The sequence below is a fragment of the Equus quagga genome, chromosome 3 (genome assembly GCF_021613505.1).
Source record: "Equus quagga isolate Etosha38 chromosome 3, UCLA_HA_Equagga_1.0, whole genome shotgun sequence".
In the NCBI taxonomy this organism is placed as follows: Eukaryota; Metazoa; Chordata; class Mammalia; order Perissodactyla; family Equidae; genus Equus; species Equus quagga.
The window spans coordinates 116,439,963-116,457,194 of NC_060269.1; the positions used below are offsets into that span (position 1 = coordinate 116,439,963).

The 17,232-nt window shown below is 34.9% G+C and overlaps 1 protein-coding gene across 1 annotated transcript in view; it reads left to right on the forward strand.

Moving 5' to 3' along the window:
- The window catches only part of LOC124236837 (protein furry homolog-like), a 244,218-nt gene that overhangs the window by 132,968 nt on the left and 94,018 nt on the right, over window positions 1-17,232 (forward strand). The window contains exons 12-16 of the mRNA XM_046655776.1: window positions 5,938-6,036; window positions 6,832-6,933; window positions 12,337-12,440; window positions 12,642-12,750; window positions 15,359-15,445. Of these exons, the coding sequence (XP_046511732.1) occupies window positions 5,938-6,036; window positions 6,832-6,933; window positions 12,337-12,440; window positions 12,642-12,750; window positions 15,359-15,445 (501 nt within the window). The remainder of the gene's footprint in view (window positions 1-5,937; window positions 6,037-6,831; window positions 6,934-12,336; window positions 12,441-12,641; window positions 12,751-15,358; window positions 15,446-17,232) is intronic.

Consider the following 17,232-nt stretch of genomic DNA (forward strand, 5'->3'; position numbering starts at 1 on the left):
TTACAGCACTGTTTAATGTTCTGTTCTGTAGTCGCGATGCTATTTATCATACCTGTAAAAAGATGTGTTCTAAACTAGAAATTATGATTGCTATAATTATGATTGCAGTAACTTCTAGGGAAGCAGATTTATAGAAGCTTTTCTTGGTGTAAATGCAGTGTGTTATTCAAAAATAATTTTGCAATTACTAGTAACATATACTATAAGCAGGATTCTGTGATTTTAGATTACTTAGAGACACGCTCGTTTCTTTTTGTTTCCTGGGTTTTTTCCCCACTCAGTTTTTCCATATGGTATGTGATATGCTACTCACTTTCAGTACACTACACATTACTGTATAAATTATATTCTTTTTTTATGTGTATTATGATTTTATTTTCAAGAAGACTTATGGAGGTAAAATTGACCTGCAATAAATTACACGTATTTAAACTTCGGAAAGCAGGTAGTGTACATCTTCCAACTTTATGCTTTTTCAAAGTTATTTTGGCTGTTCTAGGTACAATATGACATGTATATGCCTGTGAAACCATCACCACAGTCAAGATAATGTACATATCGATCACACCCTAAAATTTTCTTCATATTCTTTTTTAATCCTTCCCTCCGACTCACCCCGCCGTCTCAGGCAACCATTGATCTTCTTTTTATCCCTTTACGTTAGTTTGGGATTTCCTAGAATTTTGTAATAAGGGAATCTTAACAGTACAAACTCTGGGCCGGCCCAGTGGCACAGTGGTTAAGTGCACACGTTCCGCTTCTTGGTGGCCCAGGGTTCGCTGGTTCGGATCCTGGGTTCGGACATGGCACTGCTTGGCAAAAGCCATGCTGTGGTAGGCATCCCACGAATAAAGTAGAGGAAGATGGGCGTGGATGTTAGCTCAGGGCCAGTCTTCCTCAGTGAAAAGAGGAGGATTGGCAGTAGTTAGCTCAGGGCTAATCTTCCTCAAAAAAAAAAAAAAAAGTACGAACTCTTTTTTCCAGCTTCTTTCACTCTGCATAATTATTTTGAATTTCAGCTGTGTTGTAGAGTATGTCAATAGTTTATTCCTTTTTCATTCTGGAGTAGTATTTCGTTTGTATGGATATACCACAGTTTGGTTATGTGTTCATTTGTTTTTGGACATTTGGGTTGTTTCCAGTTTTGGGCTGTTACAAATAAATCTGCTGTGAACATTCATGTACAAGTCTGTGGATGGACATATGCTTTTATTTCCTTTGAGTAAATGTAGAGGAATGGAATTGCTGGACCAAATAGTAGCTTTAACTCTTAAAGAAATTGCCAAACTATATTCCAAAGCAGCTGTATCATTTTGCATTCCACAAGCAGCGTCTGAGAGTTCTAGTTCCTCCAAATCCTCACCAGCACTTGCTTTGGCCAGTCTTTTTAGTTGTAGCCATTGAAATAGGTGTGTCGTGATATCTCATTGTGGTTTTTAATTTGCATTTCCCTAATGACATGATTTTGAGGATCTTTTCATGTCCTTATTTGCCGTCCATATATTTTCTTTGGTGAAATGTGTGTTGAAATCTTTTTTCCCATTTTTAAATTGGGAATTTGTTTTCTGATCAAGTTTTGAGAGATATATTTTTTATACACTGTGGGTACAAGGATTTTATCAGATAGTGCTTCATGAATATTTTCTCCTAGCTCTGGATTTGTCTTTTCATTCTCTTAACTAAGTCTTTGGAAGAGAAGTTTTTAATTTTGATGAAGTCTGATTTATCAATTTGTTCTTTTACAGATTGTGCTTTTGGTATCATACCTAAGAAGTCTACCTAACCCAAGGTTGCAAAGGTTTTCTCCTGTATTTCAGTTTTAGAGTTTGCTTTTAGGTCAATGATCCATTTTGAGTTAATTTTGCATAAGGTATGAGGTATGGATTGAAATTTTGCTGTGTTTTGTTTAATTCTTTGTTTTGTTTTTTGCATATGGTGTTCAGTTGTTCCAGCACCATTTGACCATTTGTTTGAGAAGAGATTCTTTTCAAGTAATTTAGTTCCTTTGTCTGAGAAATCAGTTGACTTTATGTGTGTGAGTGTATTTCTGACTGTATTCTGTTCTAATATCTATGTGTATATTCTCACAGCAGTAGCACACTATCTTAATTACTGTATTAAGTTTAGAAGACAGGTGGTGTACACCTTGCAATTTTATACGTTTTCAATATTATTTTGGCTGTTCTAGGTCCGTTGCACTTCCATATGAATTTTAGAGTCACCTTAGATTAGAGTCACCCACCAATTAGAAAAACTGCTGGGATTTGAATGGGAATTTCATTCAATTAATAAGTAAATTGGGAGGACAGACATCTTAACATTGATTTTTGTTATTCATGAAGATAATGTCTCTCTCCTTTTACTTGAGTCTTTATTTTCTGTGAACAATGTTTTGTATTTTTCAGCGTACAGATCTTGAACATATTTTGTAAAATTTACCCCTAGGCATTTCATATTTTTATGCTATCTGGGTGTTCAAAATACTTTTCAGTGTGTATGTTTTATTTTACTTTTGCCTTATTGCACTGGTGAGGACTTTTAGTACAATGATAAATAGAAATGAAGAGAGCAGACTTCCTTGCCTCTTTTCACTTTTCTCTGAAATCTACTTTGTCTGATATTAATATAGCCACTCCAGCTTTCTTTTGGTTGTGTAAGGATAGTATATCTTTTTGCATTCTTTTACTTTTAATCTACTTGTGGTTTTGTATTTAAAGTACCTTTTTTTGTAGGCAGAATATGGTTTGGTCTTGCTTTTTTATCTAGTCTGTCAATCTCTGCCTTTCAATTGGGGACCACATTCATTTAATATGATTATTGATACAGTTATTTTAAATCTTTTATCTTCTGATTACGTTTTTTATTTTTCCCATCTATTCTTTGTTCCCTTTTTCTCCTTTTTTTCTGCTTTCTTTTGGATTAATTGAATATTTTCATGATTCTTTTATCTCCTTTGTTGGCTTATTAGTTATATCTCATTGTTTTGGCACTTTATTGTTTATGGTATACATCTTTAACTTATCACTCTCTACCTCAAGCGGTGTTGTACCATACGTGGGTAGTTATATCATACATATGCTTCCATTTCTTCCCTGAAAACTCTTGCAAGGTAGTAAGGTGGGACCATGAAGGGTTCACCTCATTTATTTTCCATTCCTTAGGGGTTACTTTCTTTTATTGACTGATATGCAGTGTTTTGCATATCATTTCATATATTTTGTTTGTTTTTTGTTTGTTTCAGATGGTAGGGTAAATCCAGCCCCCTTTACGCCATCTTGGCTAGAAATGGAAGTTAGTAACATTCTGTTTATTCAGGTTTTATTCTATTTAAAAATTTTAAAAACAAAATGGGGCCAGCCCAGTGGCATAGTGGTTAAGTTCACACTCTCTGCTTTGGTGGCCTGGGGTTGCAGGTTTGGATCCCAGGTGCAGACCTACACACTGCTCATCAAGTCATGCTATGGCAGCATCTCACATACAAAATAGAGGAAGATTGGCACAAATGTTAGCTCAGGGCCAATGTTCCTCAAGCAAAAATAGGAGGATTGGCAACAGATGTTAGCTCAGTGCCCATCTTCCTCACCAAGAAAAAAAAAATTTTTTTAATGAAGAAATTTATTTTCATGTTGAGAATCAAATTGAACTGTTTTGGCTTTCACTTTTAAATATTGAACTAATTGACTTGTGATCAATGTGTTCATATGTATGGGTATGTGGTGTTTAGGTCCTATCTTTAGAGCGTGTTTAGAAAAGGTGGACAGGGATTGTAAGAAAAGTTAAAAATTTAAAATATTAATGACATAGTAATTGGCATGATTTGTTTACCTTTCTTGAATGTTTACTTATAGTTAAATGTTTGAAGATTATTTTAATGGGTACAAGTAAAAGTCATGAATCATAGCTTTGCAGGTAGTTTGAGTCAGATAGCCCCCCACCCCTTACCCCAGTTCTTAGCCATGTAGTAGGTTCATTTTTATCATTTATAAAACCATGTCAGCTTTAGTCTATTATCATTAGTACATGTGCTTCAATTTCTTTTCCTAGAAATGGTTTGAATTACTGCCGATCTATCCCAAATTGTCATTTTTATTTACCCCTTGTCTGAAAATCTGTTTTTGCCAGATATCTAACTGGGATTAGGTTGTAGTTTTTAAGGTAGTTCATCAAAAGCAGCAGGTTGTAGGAAAAAAGACCCTTGACAATTGTCCATTATTACTACATTGCCTAATTCTTCTTCTACTTCTTCTTTTTTTTTTTTGCTGAGTAAGATTAGCCCTGAGCTAATATCTGTGCCAATCTCCCTCCGTTTTTTATATGTGGGTTTCCACCACAGCATAGCTGATGAGTGGTGTAAGTCCACACCAGGGATCCGAACCCACGAACTGAGGCCGCTGAAGTAGAACGTGCTAAACTCAACCGCTGGACCACGGGGCTGGCCCCACCTTATTCTTCTTTTGTGCCATGTTTGCTTTTGTGGTTTATTTGTTTGCTAAGGTAGTCCTAACAAAGTACCACACGCTAGGTGGCTTAAACAACAAAAACTTACTGTCTCACAGTTATGGAGGCTAGATGTCTGAGACCACGGTGTTGGCTGGTTGAGTCCTGCCGAGAGCTGTGAGGAAGTCTGTTCTGTGCGTCTCAGCTAGCTTCTAGTGGTTTACTGACATCTTTGGTGTTCCTTGACTTAAAGAACCATCACCTGATCTTTGCCCTTCATCTCCACATGGCATTCTCCCGTGTGTATATCTTTGTCCACATCACTCCGTTTTTTCAAGGACAGTCATGTTGGAGTAGGGGGTCCCCCTACTCCACTATGACCTCATCTTAACTAATTATGCCTGCAGAGACCTATTTCCAAATAAGGTCACATTATGAAGGATCAGGGTTGGAACTTCAGTATATGAATTTTGTAGGGACACAGTTCGACTCATAACACCTGCCTCTGCACATAGAGCTCCTTCTGTCTGGAGCATTCTTGCCTCTCTAATAACCTCCCCCCTTTTTGCCTGGTTGGACTCTAGTTATTTATTCATTATATGTACTGAGTGCTTTCTGTGGGCCAGGGCCTCTTCTGTGCACAGGGAATACAACAATGATCAAGGCAGGAAAGACTCCCTGCTTTTAAGAGCTCCCTTCTAGTGCGGATAATAGGCAATAAACTAGTGTGTAAGATACGTAGATGGTGGTAAGTGTTGTGGAGAAATGTAAAGCAGGGTGGGGATAAGAATTACTGAAGGGATAAGGGGGTTGACATTTTAAATAGTGATTAGCAAAGACCATCACCTTGAAACAGATGGTGACAATTGAGCAAAGACTAAAGGGATGAGGGAGTAAGACATACTACACCTGGGAGAAGAGCTTCTTAGGCAGAAGGAACAAGCGCAGACGTCCTGAAGCAAGAGCACACATGATGTGTTCTAGGAACAGCAAGGAAGCTAGCCCTCACCCTAGCCCTAGCCCTAGCCCTGGCTCTAGCCCTAACCCTAACCCTCACCCTAGTCCTACCCCTAACCCTCACCTATCTGGTGTGGCTGGATCCCAGTGTAGGGGGCAGAGTAGTGGGAGATAAGGCCAGAGAGCTTAAACAGGAGGCTATTGCTATATTTCAGGTAAGAGATGCTGGATTCAGTTTGGATGTTACTTCCTTGTAGAGTTTTTCCATAGGGCCCCTTCTGAGTGCTCCAAGAGCACAGAGCATTTCCTCTTACAGTGTCTGTTGTACCACATACCTGTTCCCTTGCCTGTGTTGTCTGCCTGTTCGCTCAGGGCAGGGACCAGGTTTATTAACATTTGGTTATTTGGCACATTCTAGCACTTCAGAGAGACACTCAGTGAATTATTAACTAATTTCAAGTCTTACAGAAAGTTCTTGTAATCCTTGCATAGTTTAATCTGTTTGTAACCATTTTCTTTCTTTTTGTGTTATTTTTTACGTAGGCTGTTAAAAATGAAGTGAATGTTCCCTGTTTGAAAAATTTTGTGGAGATGCTTTATCAGACTACTTTTGAACTGAGCTCCAGAAAGAAGCATTCATTGGTATTGAGAAACATTTCAAACCTTTACATATTCAATTAGGAGTTTAGTAATTGATTTATGAATTCAATGGAGATTTAAGATAACTGTAAAACTTGAAATTATAAAATATCCAAAGTATAATATGAGGGCAAATTTTGTATATTTTCTCCTGCTCTTTTTAAAACTTTCTATTCTTAATTTTTTTAGCTCTGCATTTGATAGGTTATTCAGACTTCATTCTAGGCATTTACCTGTCTTGACAGGTGCTTTAAACTGTATATTATAATATGGGAAAGGTGAATGAACTCTTACACTAAACCATAAATTCCTTGATTTTACATGATAATAAATTGCATTCTGAAGCATCAGATTATTTAGGAGCCATTGTCTGTCTGATTACATTGTTTCTATTCAGTGACTTAAGGCATTTCTTTCCACGGAACCGCTAATTTCATGTAACTTTGAAGGATTTTTCTGTGAATTTTTAGTTTCAGAAAGCGGAAACTTCACTGCCAGTCTGTCGTCTCATCCCAGGGCCTATGTTCATAACCACTGCTTGAGAAAGTAATGAGTCTGGGGGGAAATAATAGCACATTTTAACTCAGGGAATTGTTACTGGTCAAGGAATTGTTTTTATGGAAAATTTGCCCTTTACCATTCTTTGTTAGATTACTCCATGAGATCCTATTTCTTATTACAAATGGGAAAACTGCATAAAAGAATTTTTGTGTGTTTAGGAGAATAAAAGAAATATAATTTACGAGTCTAGTGCTTTTCCATGAAAAATGTTAATTCTCTTTTCCCTGTTTCCTATAGGCTTTGTATCCACTAATTACCTGCCTTTTATGTGTCAGTCAGAAACAGTTTTTTTTAAATAACTGGCATATTTTCCTACAGAACTGTTTGTCGCATTTAAAGGTAAGATGTAATCTCATTTATGACATGTAAATACTGATTGTAATATATTCACTGATGCATATACATTGAACAGTATATAATAAAACTTTCATTACTATTGGTACATTTGAAAAGAAATACTTTGCCACATATTTTATACATACTTCATTCCTTCTATAGGGAATCATGTATAGACATGAATGAACTTTTGATTGAAAATTTAGTTTGTCTTATTGAATGCAAAATTGTACATTTTTTAATGATTGTTTTTATATTATCTTAGATCTAGCACTATTTGTTAATAAATTCCTTTAGAATTAATTGTTAATTAATCCTACAAAACTTTCCATATACATATTTTGTGTTTTGTTTTGACAAAATTCAGTAATGTTGGCTCAAGTCTGAATAATATGAAAAAAGCCTTGATAGTAGAATATCACTAAAGGTACACTTAATGTAACTATGCCCGGACAAATCTACACCTGTGATACTGGATCCACGTGGATGTAAAAGCTCCTGAAATGATTCTGACTTGAATCAAGGGATAATTGTTACTAACACTGTTTGGCACATCCATGTCTGGTCTCTCTTAGTATTGAAAACAAAACTGTGAGATGGAAGGGTCATTTTCTTCCCAGGATGCTCTGCTACAAGGTCTACAGGATCTTCTTTCCTTCTGTGGATAGGAGCATAGTTAATGTCTGACACAGAACATGGGAATATTTCTCATCTGCGTGTCATGTGAATGCTTGATTTGAATACTGGTTTTGATATATAGACGAATATATTTGAAAATCTCTTGCAAGTTATAGAAACATGGTAGACATGACATTTCATTTCCTGTTACTCCTCCAAGTTAGGATTAAGACTGAGAACCTTATACTTTGAAGATCGTGAAAGCAAGGCACAGATAGATTAAATGATTGTCTCTGGCCCTACAGCTCATTGTGGTATTGTGAGAAATAGATCTGGCTCTTTCCCACTTTAGGAATGATCTGTTGGACAACATTATCCTATATATATCTTTTTCATGATTTTATGTATCCTTTTCAAAAATGCCTTCATTTCTTAGTAAGGTATATATTTAAAAAAATCTAAGTCTTTGAAAAACATTTTTGGCTATTTTCTTCCTAGACATGCGTTGATATTATTCATGTTTGGATGAGAATTGATATATTCTCTTTACTTTATTTATGAAAATTCCCTGGACCGAATCAAGCGGACTAAACTCTTTATGTCATGCAACCAGAAAATGTTTTATTTAATTAATTACATTATACTGTTTTCTGTCCTTCCTTTGATAATTGATCATTTTCTGGGTAGTAGGATTTTTCATGCTTTGAATAGAATATTTTAAGGAATGCATTTAAGTGTTTTCTGGAAGGTTGCTTTGTTTCACGACAATTCATACTTTTCTGTTGCTTGTTGGAATTTTTTTATATATATATATACGTTTCCACCTAACATATTTGCAATTCTTTCGCAGTACCTTAACTTTTTTTTTTTTTTTTTGTCTTAAGGCTTTCATTTAAAATGCTCTGTTTTCTTCGAACCCTTACCTCCTGTTAAATATTTCTGGCATATTGTCCATTTTCATTAATGGCTATGTCAATCTGCCAGTCTAAAGGAGATAAGAGCCCCTTAGCATGAGTATTTGGAATATAGTTGTCTTGGCCATTAACCCTTAACTTACATTAAGGCTCTATTCAGCAGAAATTTTATGAATTGGCTCCTGTTTCTTGAGTTTTAGATACTGTGGCTCTGCTGCAGAGTTGAGGTAAGGATTTGAGCATTCAGGGGAAAACTGTGCTAGTTATCTGTTATAATAGGTATAATTTATTTGTTTTATATGTAGGAAAAATTGGTCCAAGATAAAGGCCTTACCTAAATTTATTTTGTTTTGAGATTCAAGTAATCTCTTGATTTGAAAAAAAAATCTGTAACAGCTTTCCATTTTTCAAAACTACTACTTCTTAAAACTGATTTTTATTAATATTAACTATATACTAGATTCTCTAAATACAGTATCTCATTTAATTCTGTCTGTAATGGAGGCTGAGAGAAGATAAATAAGTAACCCATGTTAGGGAACCAAAAAGTGATAGAGATAGGATTTACAACTAGGTCCATGTAGGTCCATAAGCTTTGCTCTTTCTGGTCCACCATGTTACCTTTTAATGTACTATGAGAAATGTCATACTGAATATTTTAAGAAAATATTTTGGCTATAATTCTGGGATATTAAGGCATTATCCTCTAGAGTCATAAGAATAAATATGATAACATTTTCAAGGCATTTTAAGATATTGTGCAATTTTTTAAAGATTACCATACCAGTTTTTGAAGTTGGTGACCATGAAAAATGGGCTCTAGTCCTATAGGCCCATAAACAGCATGAGAGAGCATCAGCTTATTTTCACAGAAAATGTGAAATCTGTTATTTTTGTCCCAAACAGAATTTGGTAGTTTCCCATTCCCCTATCTTTATATCAATTGAGGTCATAATGTAAAAAATGATTTTAAAGTTTCTAAAGAAAATTAGAGAGAGGGAGAGAATAATAATAAGAGTAGATATCATGTAGAAACAATTTGAAGATTTTTTTCTGCAGTGTATGCTTATTTTCTTTTAAAAATTTAAACTAGTTTGAACTCAAATGCAGTGCTTTGAGAGGAAAAATTAGGTAGTTAAAAATTTTAACTGTTTTCTCTTAGTTTGATTATTAAAATGTGTACCGTGATGCCCAAATTATAGGATTTTTTTTCTTAGTGTTTCTAGCCACCATGTTGGAAATTTCAAATTTCTTCTAAATAGAGACCTTGGTGAGGAGCTGTCTTGTTTTGTGCTTATTTTCATCTAACATGCATGTGCTGCATCTCATGTTTATGTTTGCTGTCTCACATTGCTTTATTTAGATGCCATCTAACAACAGTATCAGAAAACAAATAGAAACACTCCAGGTGAGTTGTGTTGATGTTACAAAGTAAAATATCGCTTTATCTCCTTTAAGTGTGGCCTTTTTTTCTTTACCCATTGTTGCATTGCATGTCTAATGTATTTATTCAAACCTGCTTTTCATATTGTAAAAGAAGAGTAGCACACAGCGGGAACATTCCACAGGCTTAATAGTAATGTGACCCCAAGAAGATGAATTTAAGAGAGAGAAATGATAATGGATGTTGATTCTTCACCAGAGTCCTCAATTTTAAAATATTCTATTTAATTTATATTAGCTGTTATAAATGAGAGTTTTAAAAACATTTCCAATGAAGTTAAGGAGACAGTAGCTTAGATTTTGAGTATGATTTTGATGTATGACTTTTTAAAACTTCTATCCTTTTGGTTTGGGTTTTAAACAAATCACTTTGTTTTTGGTTCACAGTAGAAAAATGGGGAAGAAACATTAAAATGATTGCTGCCAAAGAGCATATTTGACGTATCAAAACTTTATTGTATATTAGTACTATTGGATTTTAATTTATATAACAATCTGATTATGCAAATTAGACCAAAATTGTAACTAGGGAATTATATGTCTCCGTTTAAGGCTCAGATCAATTTAGGATGTTTTTATTATTCAGACATGTATAGCAGCATTATAGTGACTGAATAGATAATTAATAATTGATTTTTATCACTTTTCATCTTGTTTTGGCATTGTTCAGTATAAAGTAAGTCTGCTTTGTAAACATAGTAGTCCATCTTGGAAAGCTTGAAAATCAAGGGTTTTTTTTTCATGCCAGGTACCTCAGCACTTAAAATAAGATAATCCAAATATGTCATTAACCATTTATATGAAAATAGTTTTTATGTGGAATTGGACTTAAATATTTCAATATACAATTTATTATATATTAATTGGTATTGATCATATTTTGAATATATATTATTTGGAGTATACATAAAACTAATTGAACTTATATTTTGATATCTGATATCTTGAACTAAATGATAGGGAAGAAAATACTAGAAAAAACTTGGTTGTTATTAGTAGCATACATACACTATATGATACTTTATATGTTACTTAGTTCCATTAGTAAGAAATTAACAGAGAACGACTTGGGGAGTGTTGTTAAGATTTGGCATCATTATGGATCTGGAGGGAGGGATTGATGTTCAGACTCTGACCAGCAGAGTAACTGACATTTCATTCTTAATTTTATCAAATCTTCGTATAGATAGATGTGCAAAATTATATTTTCTAGAGGTTGTTTCTTTTTATTTGAAACATCCTCAGTTGTTATCTTTTTGCATTGCTTTTAATCTTACAGAGTAGATGTCCATTATTCTGTATCTTAAGAAAACATAAAATAGAATGACTAAATTACTTAGTATTTTAAAATTACCTTTTGTCAGTTGCTATATAATAGTCATTTAACAATTGTTATTTAACATTATAGAATAATTGTTTAACAATAAGAAATCCTCCAAACCAAATTAAATCAATGCTAATTTATAGCAATCAATGCATCCTACAGCCAATTAACAAATGCATAAAGGGTTTCTCCTAATAAAAGGTGATTATTAGGTGCATTTTCAGAATTCACAATTTAATCTCATTACATGACTCTGGTCATTTGAGAACTTCACTTTTTGTTATAGCTAGTGTGAAGAAAAAATTTGCTGATAAAATTGTGATTGAAATGGAATACTTTTCTGATCCTAAATAATAATAATCTAAATAATAATGTTTTCATTCTAAGTAAAAATTAAAGGTCTAACACTTAACATTTGTTGAGCATTTAGCATGTGCCAGGCAGTGTTCCAAGTGCTTTTCACATAATAACTTCCTTAATGTGTGAGGTAGGTACCATTTCATCTCCCTTTTACAGATGAGGAAATTGTGTCACCACTGATATATAACAGTGCCCAAGTATGGGGGTTGGCCAGTCATTCCTAATTTCAGAGTCCATGCTCTTCACCCACTATCCCATATTCCCTCTTGTAAGGATAATCACTCAATATTTTGCTTTATTTCACAAATACATATATCTTTAGTAACATTTGGTGTTCTAAATTTTACTGTGTATGGGCTGCAGTGAATTCCAAAGGAGTAATCCTTCCCTCATTCTACCAGTGTTGTGTGAACCGTTTGCCATCAAGTAAGTTGATGTGTGTGTAATTTAGGAATTATTAGAAATGATAATATAAGTCTGATATTTTACTGTTTCATTTTGAGAGTATCAGGAATGGCTCAGAATTTCCTTATCTATGGTTACTTTTGAGCTATCTGTACTTACTGTATGCCAAATATATATATATATATATGCGTATACATATATATTTAAACCTGTTTTAGATTGAATCCAAAATGGGGGATGGGTGAGGGCTTTTAAGTTTTGACAGAGAATGCATTTGATCTTAAGTGATTGCAAGTACTTAAAGAAATAAGTTTATTTTTATTCTCTTTTGTTTTTAAACAGAATAAAGATCCTAAAATGTCTCGAGTTGCACTGGAATCTTTGTATAGATTGTTGTGGGTTTATGTAATTAGAATAAAATGTGAAAGCAACACTGTAACTCAAAGGTGAGTGCCTTTGTATTAAAGTGTATTTAAAATAAAATAAAATCTTGGTAAAAAAACAATCACATGATTGGAATTTTAGTGAACATTATAATTACCTTGAGGGAGGAGTATGAATTCTCTTGACCTATTATGCAGAGTAAGAAGAATGGTTTGCTGTTCATTTCATTGCCTTATTATGACTAAATCTTGTTTTTCTTATAGTCGTCTTATGAGCATAGTGTCAGCACTTTTTCCAAAAGGTTCACGTAGTGTGGTTCCTCGTGACACACCTCTCAATATATTTGTGAAGATTATTCAGTTCATTGCTCAGGTGAGTGCTTCACCTCATGACACATATACACATGAAGTTACAAGAGTACTCTACTGTAGTAACTTGGAGTTTTAAAACTTGTTACACATCTAAAAGCATGATAACAAAACATTTATTAATATTGAATAGTGAAAATAAAAGTATGCTTTAAAAAGTAAGAAATAAAAGATGCTAGGGCCAGCCCTGTGGCCAAGTGGTTAAGTTCTCGCGCTCCACTTTGGCTACCCGGGATTTCTCCGGTTTGGATCCTGGCCACCGACCTGGCACCATTCGTCAGGCCATGCTGAGGCACCACCCCATATAGCACAACCAGAAGGACCTACAACTAGACTATGTACTGGGAGTCTTTGGGAAGAGGAAGAAGAAAAGAAAAGCAAAAAAGAAGAAGAAGATTGGCAAGAGATGTTAGCTCAGGTGCCAATCTTTGAAAAAAAAAGATGCTATTAATTTTTTGTGACGATATAAATTTAAATCATTAAGCTACACACTTGGAGAAGGAAAGGAGACCCACAAGTGGAAGCACTTAATTTAGGAAAGGTCAAGAAAGTGTCTCTGATCCTAGTGTTAGTTCATTTACTAATTACCTCCTGAGTATCTCGAAAGATTTTTGGAAAATTATTCTCATAGTCCGCATTAATGTAGGTTCTTAGGTACAGATACTGGAATCCACTGTAGCTAGTTGAACCCAAAGGGATCTTTTAAGGAATATAGATAGTTCATAGAATCACTAATAGGACTAATTTGAATGATTAACAGGAAATTGCAGAATTGGGCTGTCAAGGAAGCTTCTGCCTCTGCCACAATCAAAAAGCTGCCAAATTAGGAAGTCACTACAGGTGCTTCAGCATCGTTCTCCTGCCATGATCCCCATCACTAAAACCTTCCTTCCTCCCTCCTCCTCTTCCTCATGTACCCCTGTTCCCAAAGATTCGCATGAGTAGGGTCTAAATACCATTTGGCAGGGTCTAAATCACATCCTGCAGCCTACTGTCATAAGGAATCCCAGGAAATACCATTTTAGCTTCCTAGCCTCTGCAGTAAAGGAAGGTTTATTACAAGGGCGTTAAATGAGTGTTGAGTGAGCAAATCCAAGGTTTTGGTCACATTCCCTTTTGGGACACGAGCCCTGGAGAAACATAGGTAGGGTTATCTTCTCAATTTGGGAAAATAATTTGATTCCAGAATATTCATTGCATTCTCTCTGAACTAAAACTGTAACAATTTAGATTATCCATAATGTAATTAATTTGGACAGTGAATAGGAATATTTAAATAAAATTAATGTATCTGTTTACTGGAGCACAAACCTAATGATAATTACTTACGTGTCAATAAGATGAATGAAAGCAAATTGTGCTTTAGATCTACTGTTCAGAAAACTTTTGCCATTAAGATGTCTCTCTTCCCCCTTTTTTTCTCTGGGAACTTACTGACTCCCTTGGGTTTAATCACCTCACACGAATACTGCACCAGAACTATACAACTCCTCTCAAACATCAGTTAATCTTATCAGTTATTTTTATTTATTTATTTATTTTTTGTCTTAGAGGTTTCCTTCCTGGAGCCCTGTTCTTTCTGTCCCAGTATGAACTCACTGCTCGCTAAGCCTGCTGCAGAGCTATTGTCTTGGGACTTCCTGTCATCATCATTCTGGGAATTCCTTCACTTAGATTTTTTATTGTTATTATTGAGTTCATAATAGTTTACATCATTGTGAAATTTCACTTGTACATTATTCCTTGTCTGTCACCACCTAAGTGCTCCCCTTCACCCCCTGTGCCCACCCTCCAGCCCCCTTCCCCTGGTAACCACTGAACTGTTTTCTTTGTCCATGTATTTGTTTATATTCTGCATATGAGTGAAATCATCTGGTGTTTGTCTTTCTCAGTCTGGCTTATTTCGCTTAGCATAATTCCCTCCAGGTCCATCCATGTTGTTGCAAATAGGATGATTTTTGTCTTTTATTCTGAGTGAGCAGTTAGAACTTGGGCACTTGGATTGCTTTCATGTCTTGGCTATTGTGAATAGTGCTGTAATGAGCATAGGGGTGCATACGTTACTATGGATTGTTGATTTCAAGTTGTTTATGTAGATAGCCAGTAGTGGGATGGCTGGATCGTATGGTAGTTCTAGTTTTAGTTTTTTGAGGAATTCCATACTGTTTTCCAAACTGGCTTCACCAGTTTGCCTTCCCACCGTTGGTGTATGAGGGTTCCCTTTTATCCATGCCCTCTCTAACATTTGTTATTTTTAGTGTTAGTGATTATAGCCATTTTAACAGGTGTAAGGTGGTATCTTAGTGTGGTTTTGATTTGCATTTCCCTGATGATTATCCTTCTTAGATTTTGACTATGACTTTGGTGAATGAGTATTTAAAATTTTTGTCCTATTGGTTGGGGTATTAAACACATCATTTGATAATTAAATAATATATTTATAATCATATTTTTAAATCTTAATTCATTTGTATTTTTCTTCTGTCAGACTAGGTTTATGAACTTCTTATGGGTACAGACCTGTGTTGTTGCCATTATAAGTGCAATTTTTAACATGATATCTAACGTATAATAGTAATGAGTTATAAGGATTTATTGTTTTCTTTTTCTAGGAACGTTTGGATTTTGCAATGAAAGAAATAATATTTGATCTTCTCAGTGTTGGAAAATCTGCTAAAACTTTCACCATTAATCCAGAGGTAGAAAAATTATAATGTAGTAATGTACTATCTTATACAATTTTTTTGTTTTATTTCTTTTTTTTAGAGCACAGTTTCTGGAATCAGAACTCTTAGGCTCAAATCCCTAGTTAGAAGCTTTACTTGTAACTACAAGTGTGATCTGGGACAAGTTATTTAACCTTTCTGATGGCTGGCTGAATGGTTTATTGTAGTTTTAAGCATGGTGGAAGACAATTGAGAGAGGAAGTTTTCAGAGTTGTGGAAGTTGTAACATGAGCTCAGGTTTCTTTCACTTCAAATGACTTATATTTAAGATATTCTTTAGGGGCTGACCCTGTGGCCGAGTGGTTAAGTTCGCGCGCTCCGCTGCAGGCAGCCCAGTGTTTCATTGGTTTGAATCCTGGGCGCGGACATGGCACTGCTGATCAAACCACGCTGAGGCAGCGTCCCACATGCCACAACTAGAAGGACCCACGACGAAGAATATACAACTATGTACTGGGGGGCTTTGGGAAGAAAAAGGAAAAAATAAAATCTTTAAAAAAAAAACGATATTCTTTAATAAATACTGATACAACACTTATTGAGCACCTAAAGTGTGTTGGGCGCTGTTTTAGGTGTTAGAGACAAAACAGACAAAAATCCTTTTCCCCAGATGGAGCTTACAATAAAAAAACAGACCAAAAAAAAAATGTTATTTCCTACTTTTACGGCCTTGTTATTCACTAGTGAACTCTAATTCGCTCTGTAGATGTTAAATTGAGATTGTTTACAAATATTTTGCAGGAGCCAGCCCCGTGGCCGAGTGGTTAATTTTCTGCTCTGCTTTGGCGCCCAGGGTTTTGCTGATTTAGATCCTGGGCGTGGACATGTCACTGCTCATCAGGTCTTGCTGAGGTGGCATCCCACATAGCATAACCACAGGCACTGACAACTAGAATATACAACTATGTACTGGGGGGCTTTGGGGAGGAGAAGACGAAGAAGAAAAAAAAAATATTTTGCAAACTAGCACAATCTAACAACATACGAGAATATAAAAAGGCAAAATAAGGTTATCCTTTTTCTTATTTCTTTTAAATTACTATCCTGGTCCTTCTCGTAATCAAATCCTAAGATATGTATTTATGTAATTCACAAATGGATTAGAAAGCTATTGAAGCTTTTCATTTGTAGGATTTTAAAGATCAGTCAGTAATTGTTTCCAGATTTTTAAAGTGAGCAGACGTGAGTGTTTTTATAGATGACATACTTAACATGCTTTTCAGCAAGAAAAATTACATAACGAAAGACATTTTCTTGAACATCCATTTTCAAAAATATTCTCTCTATTGAACAAGTTTATTTCTGACAATGTTTTCTCCTCGCTGAAGCTGTCATACTAGGAATAGAAAAAGTGTCAGCTCTGCTCTTTTGTTGTTGTTACTCATTTAGGCTTACTTTATTAGGATTATCTCCAATCTGTATTTTCTTTTCAGGAATCTTTTTAAGCTTATGAGAGTTAGTTTAGTTAAAGCCAGATAAATTATCCATTAATCCATTTAATCAAATACTTGTAAATTGCAACACTGAAAGAATGAGTAAGTGCGGGCACCTCTGTGAACCCCAGTGCATTGTGGAGCTGTCCATCTCCCTCCAGGATGTCTTCTCTGACTATGTATTGTGACCATCTGATATTTAGACCAAGGGAGGGCACCATTACTGTGTCATATGTAAAGATGAGTAAAGCTTAAAACCTTAATCTTATTTAGGTAACAAAAAATACATAAATAAAAGTTTTACTTTCTCTCTGTATTCCAGTGAAC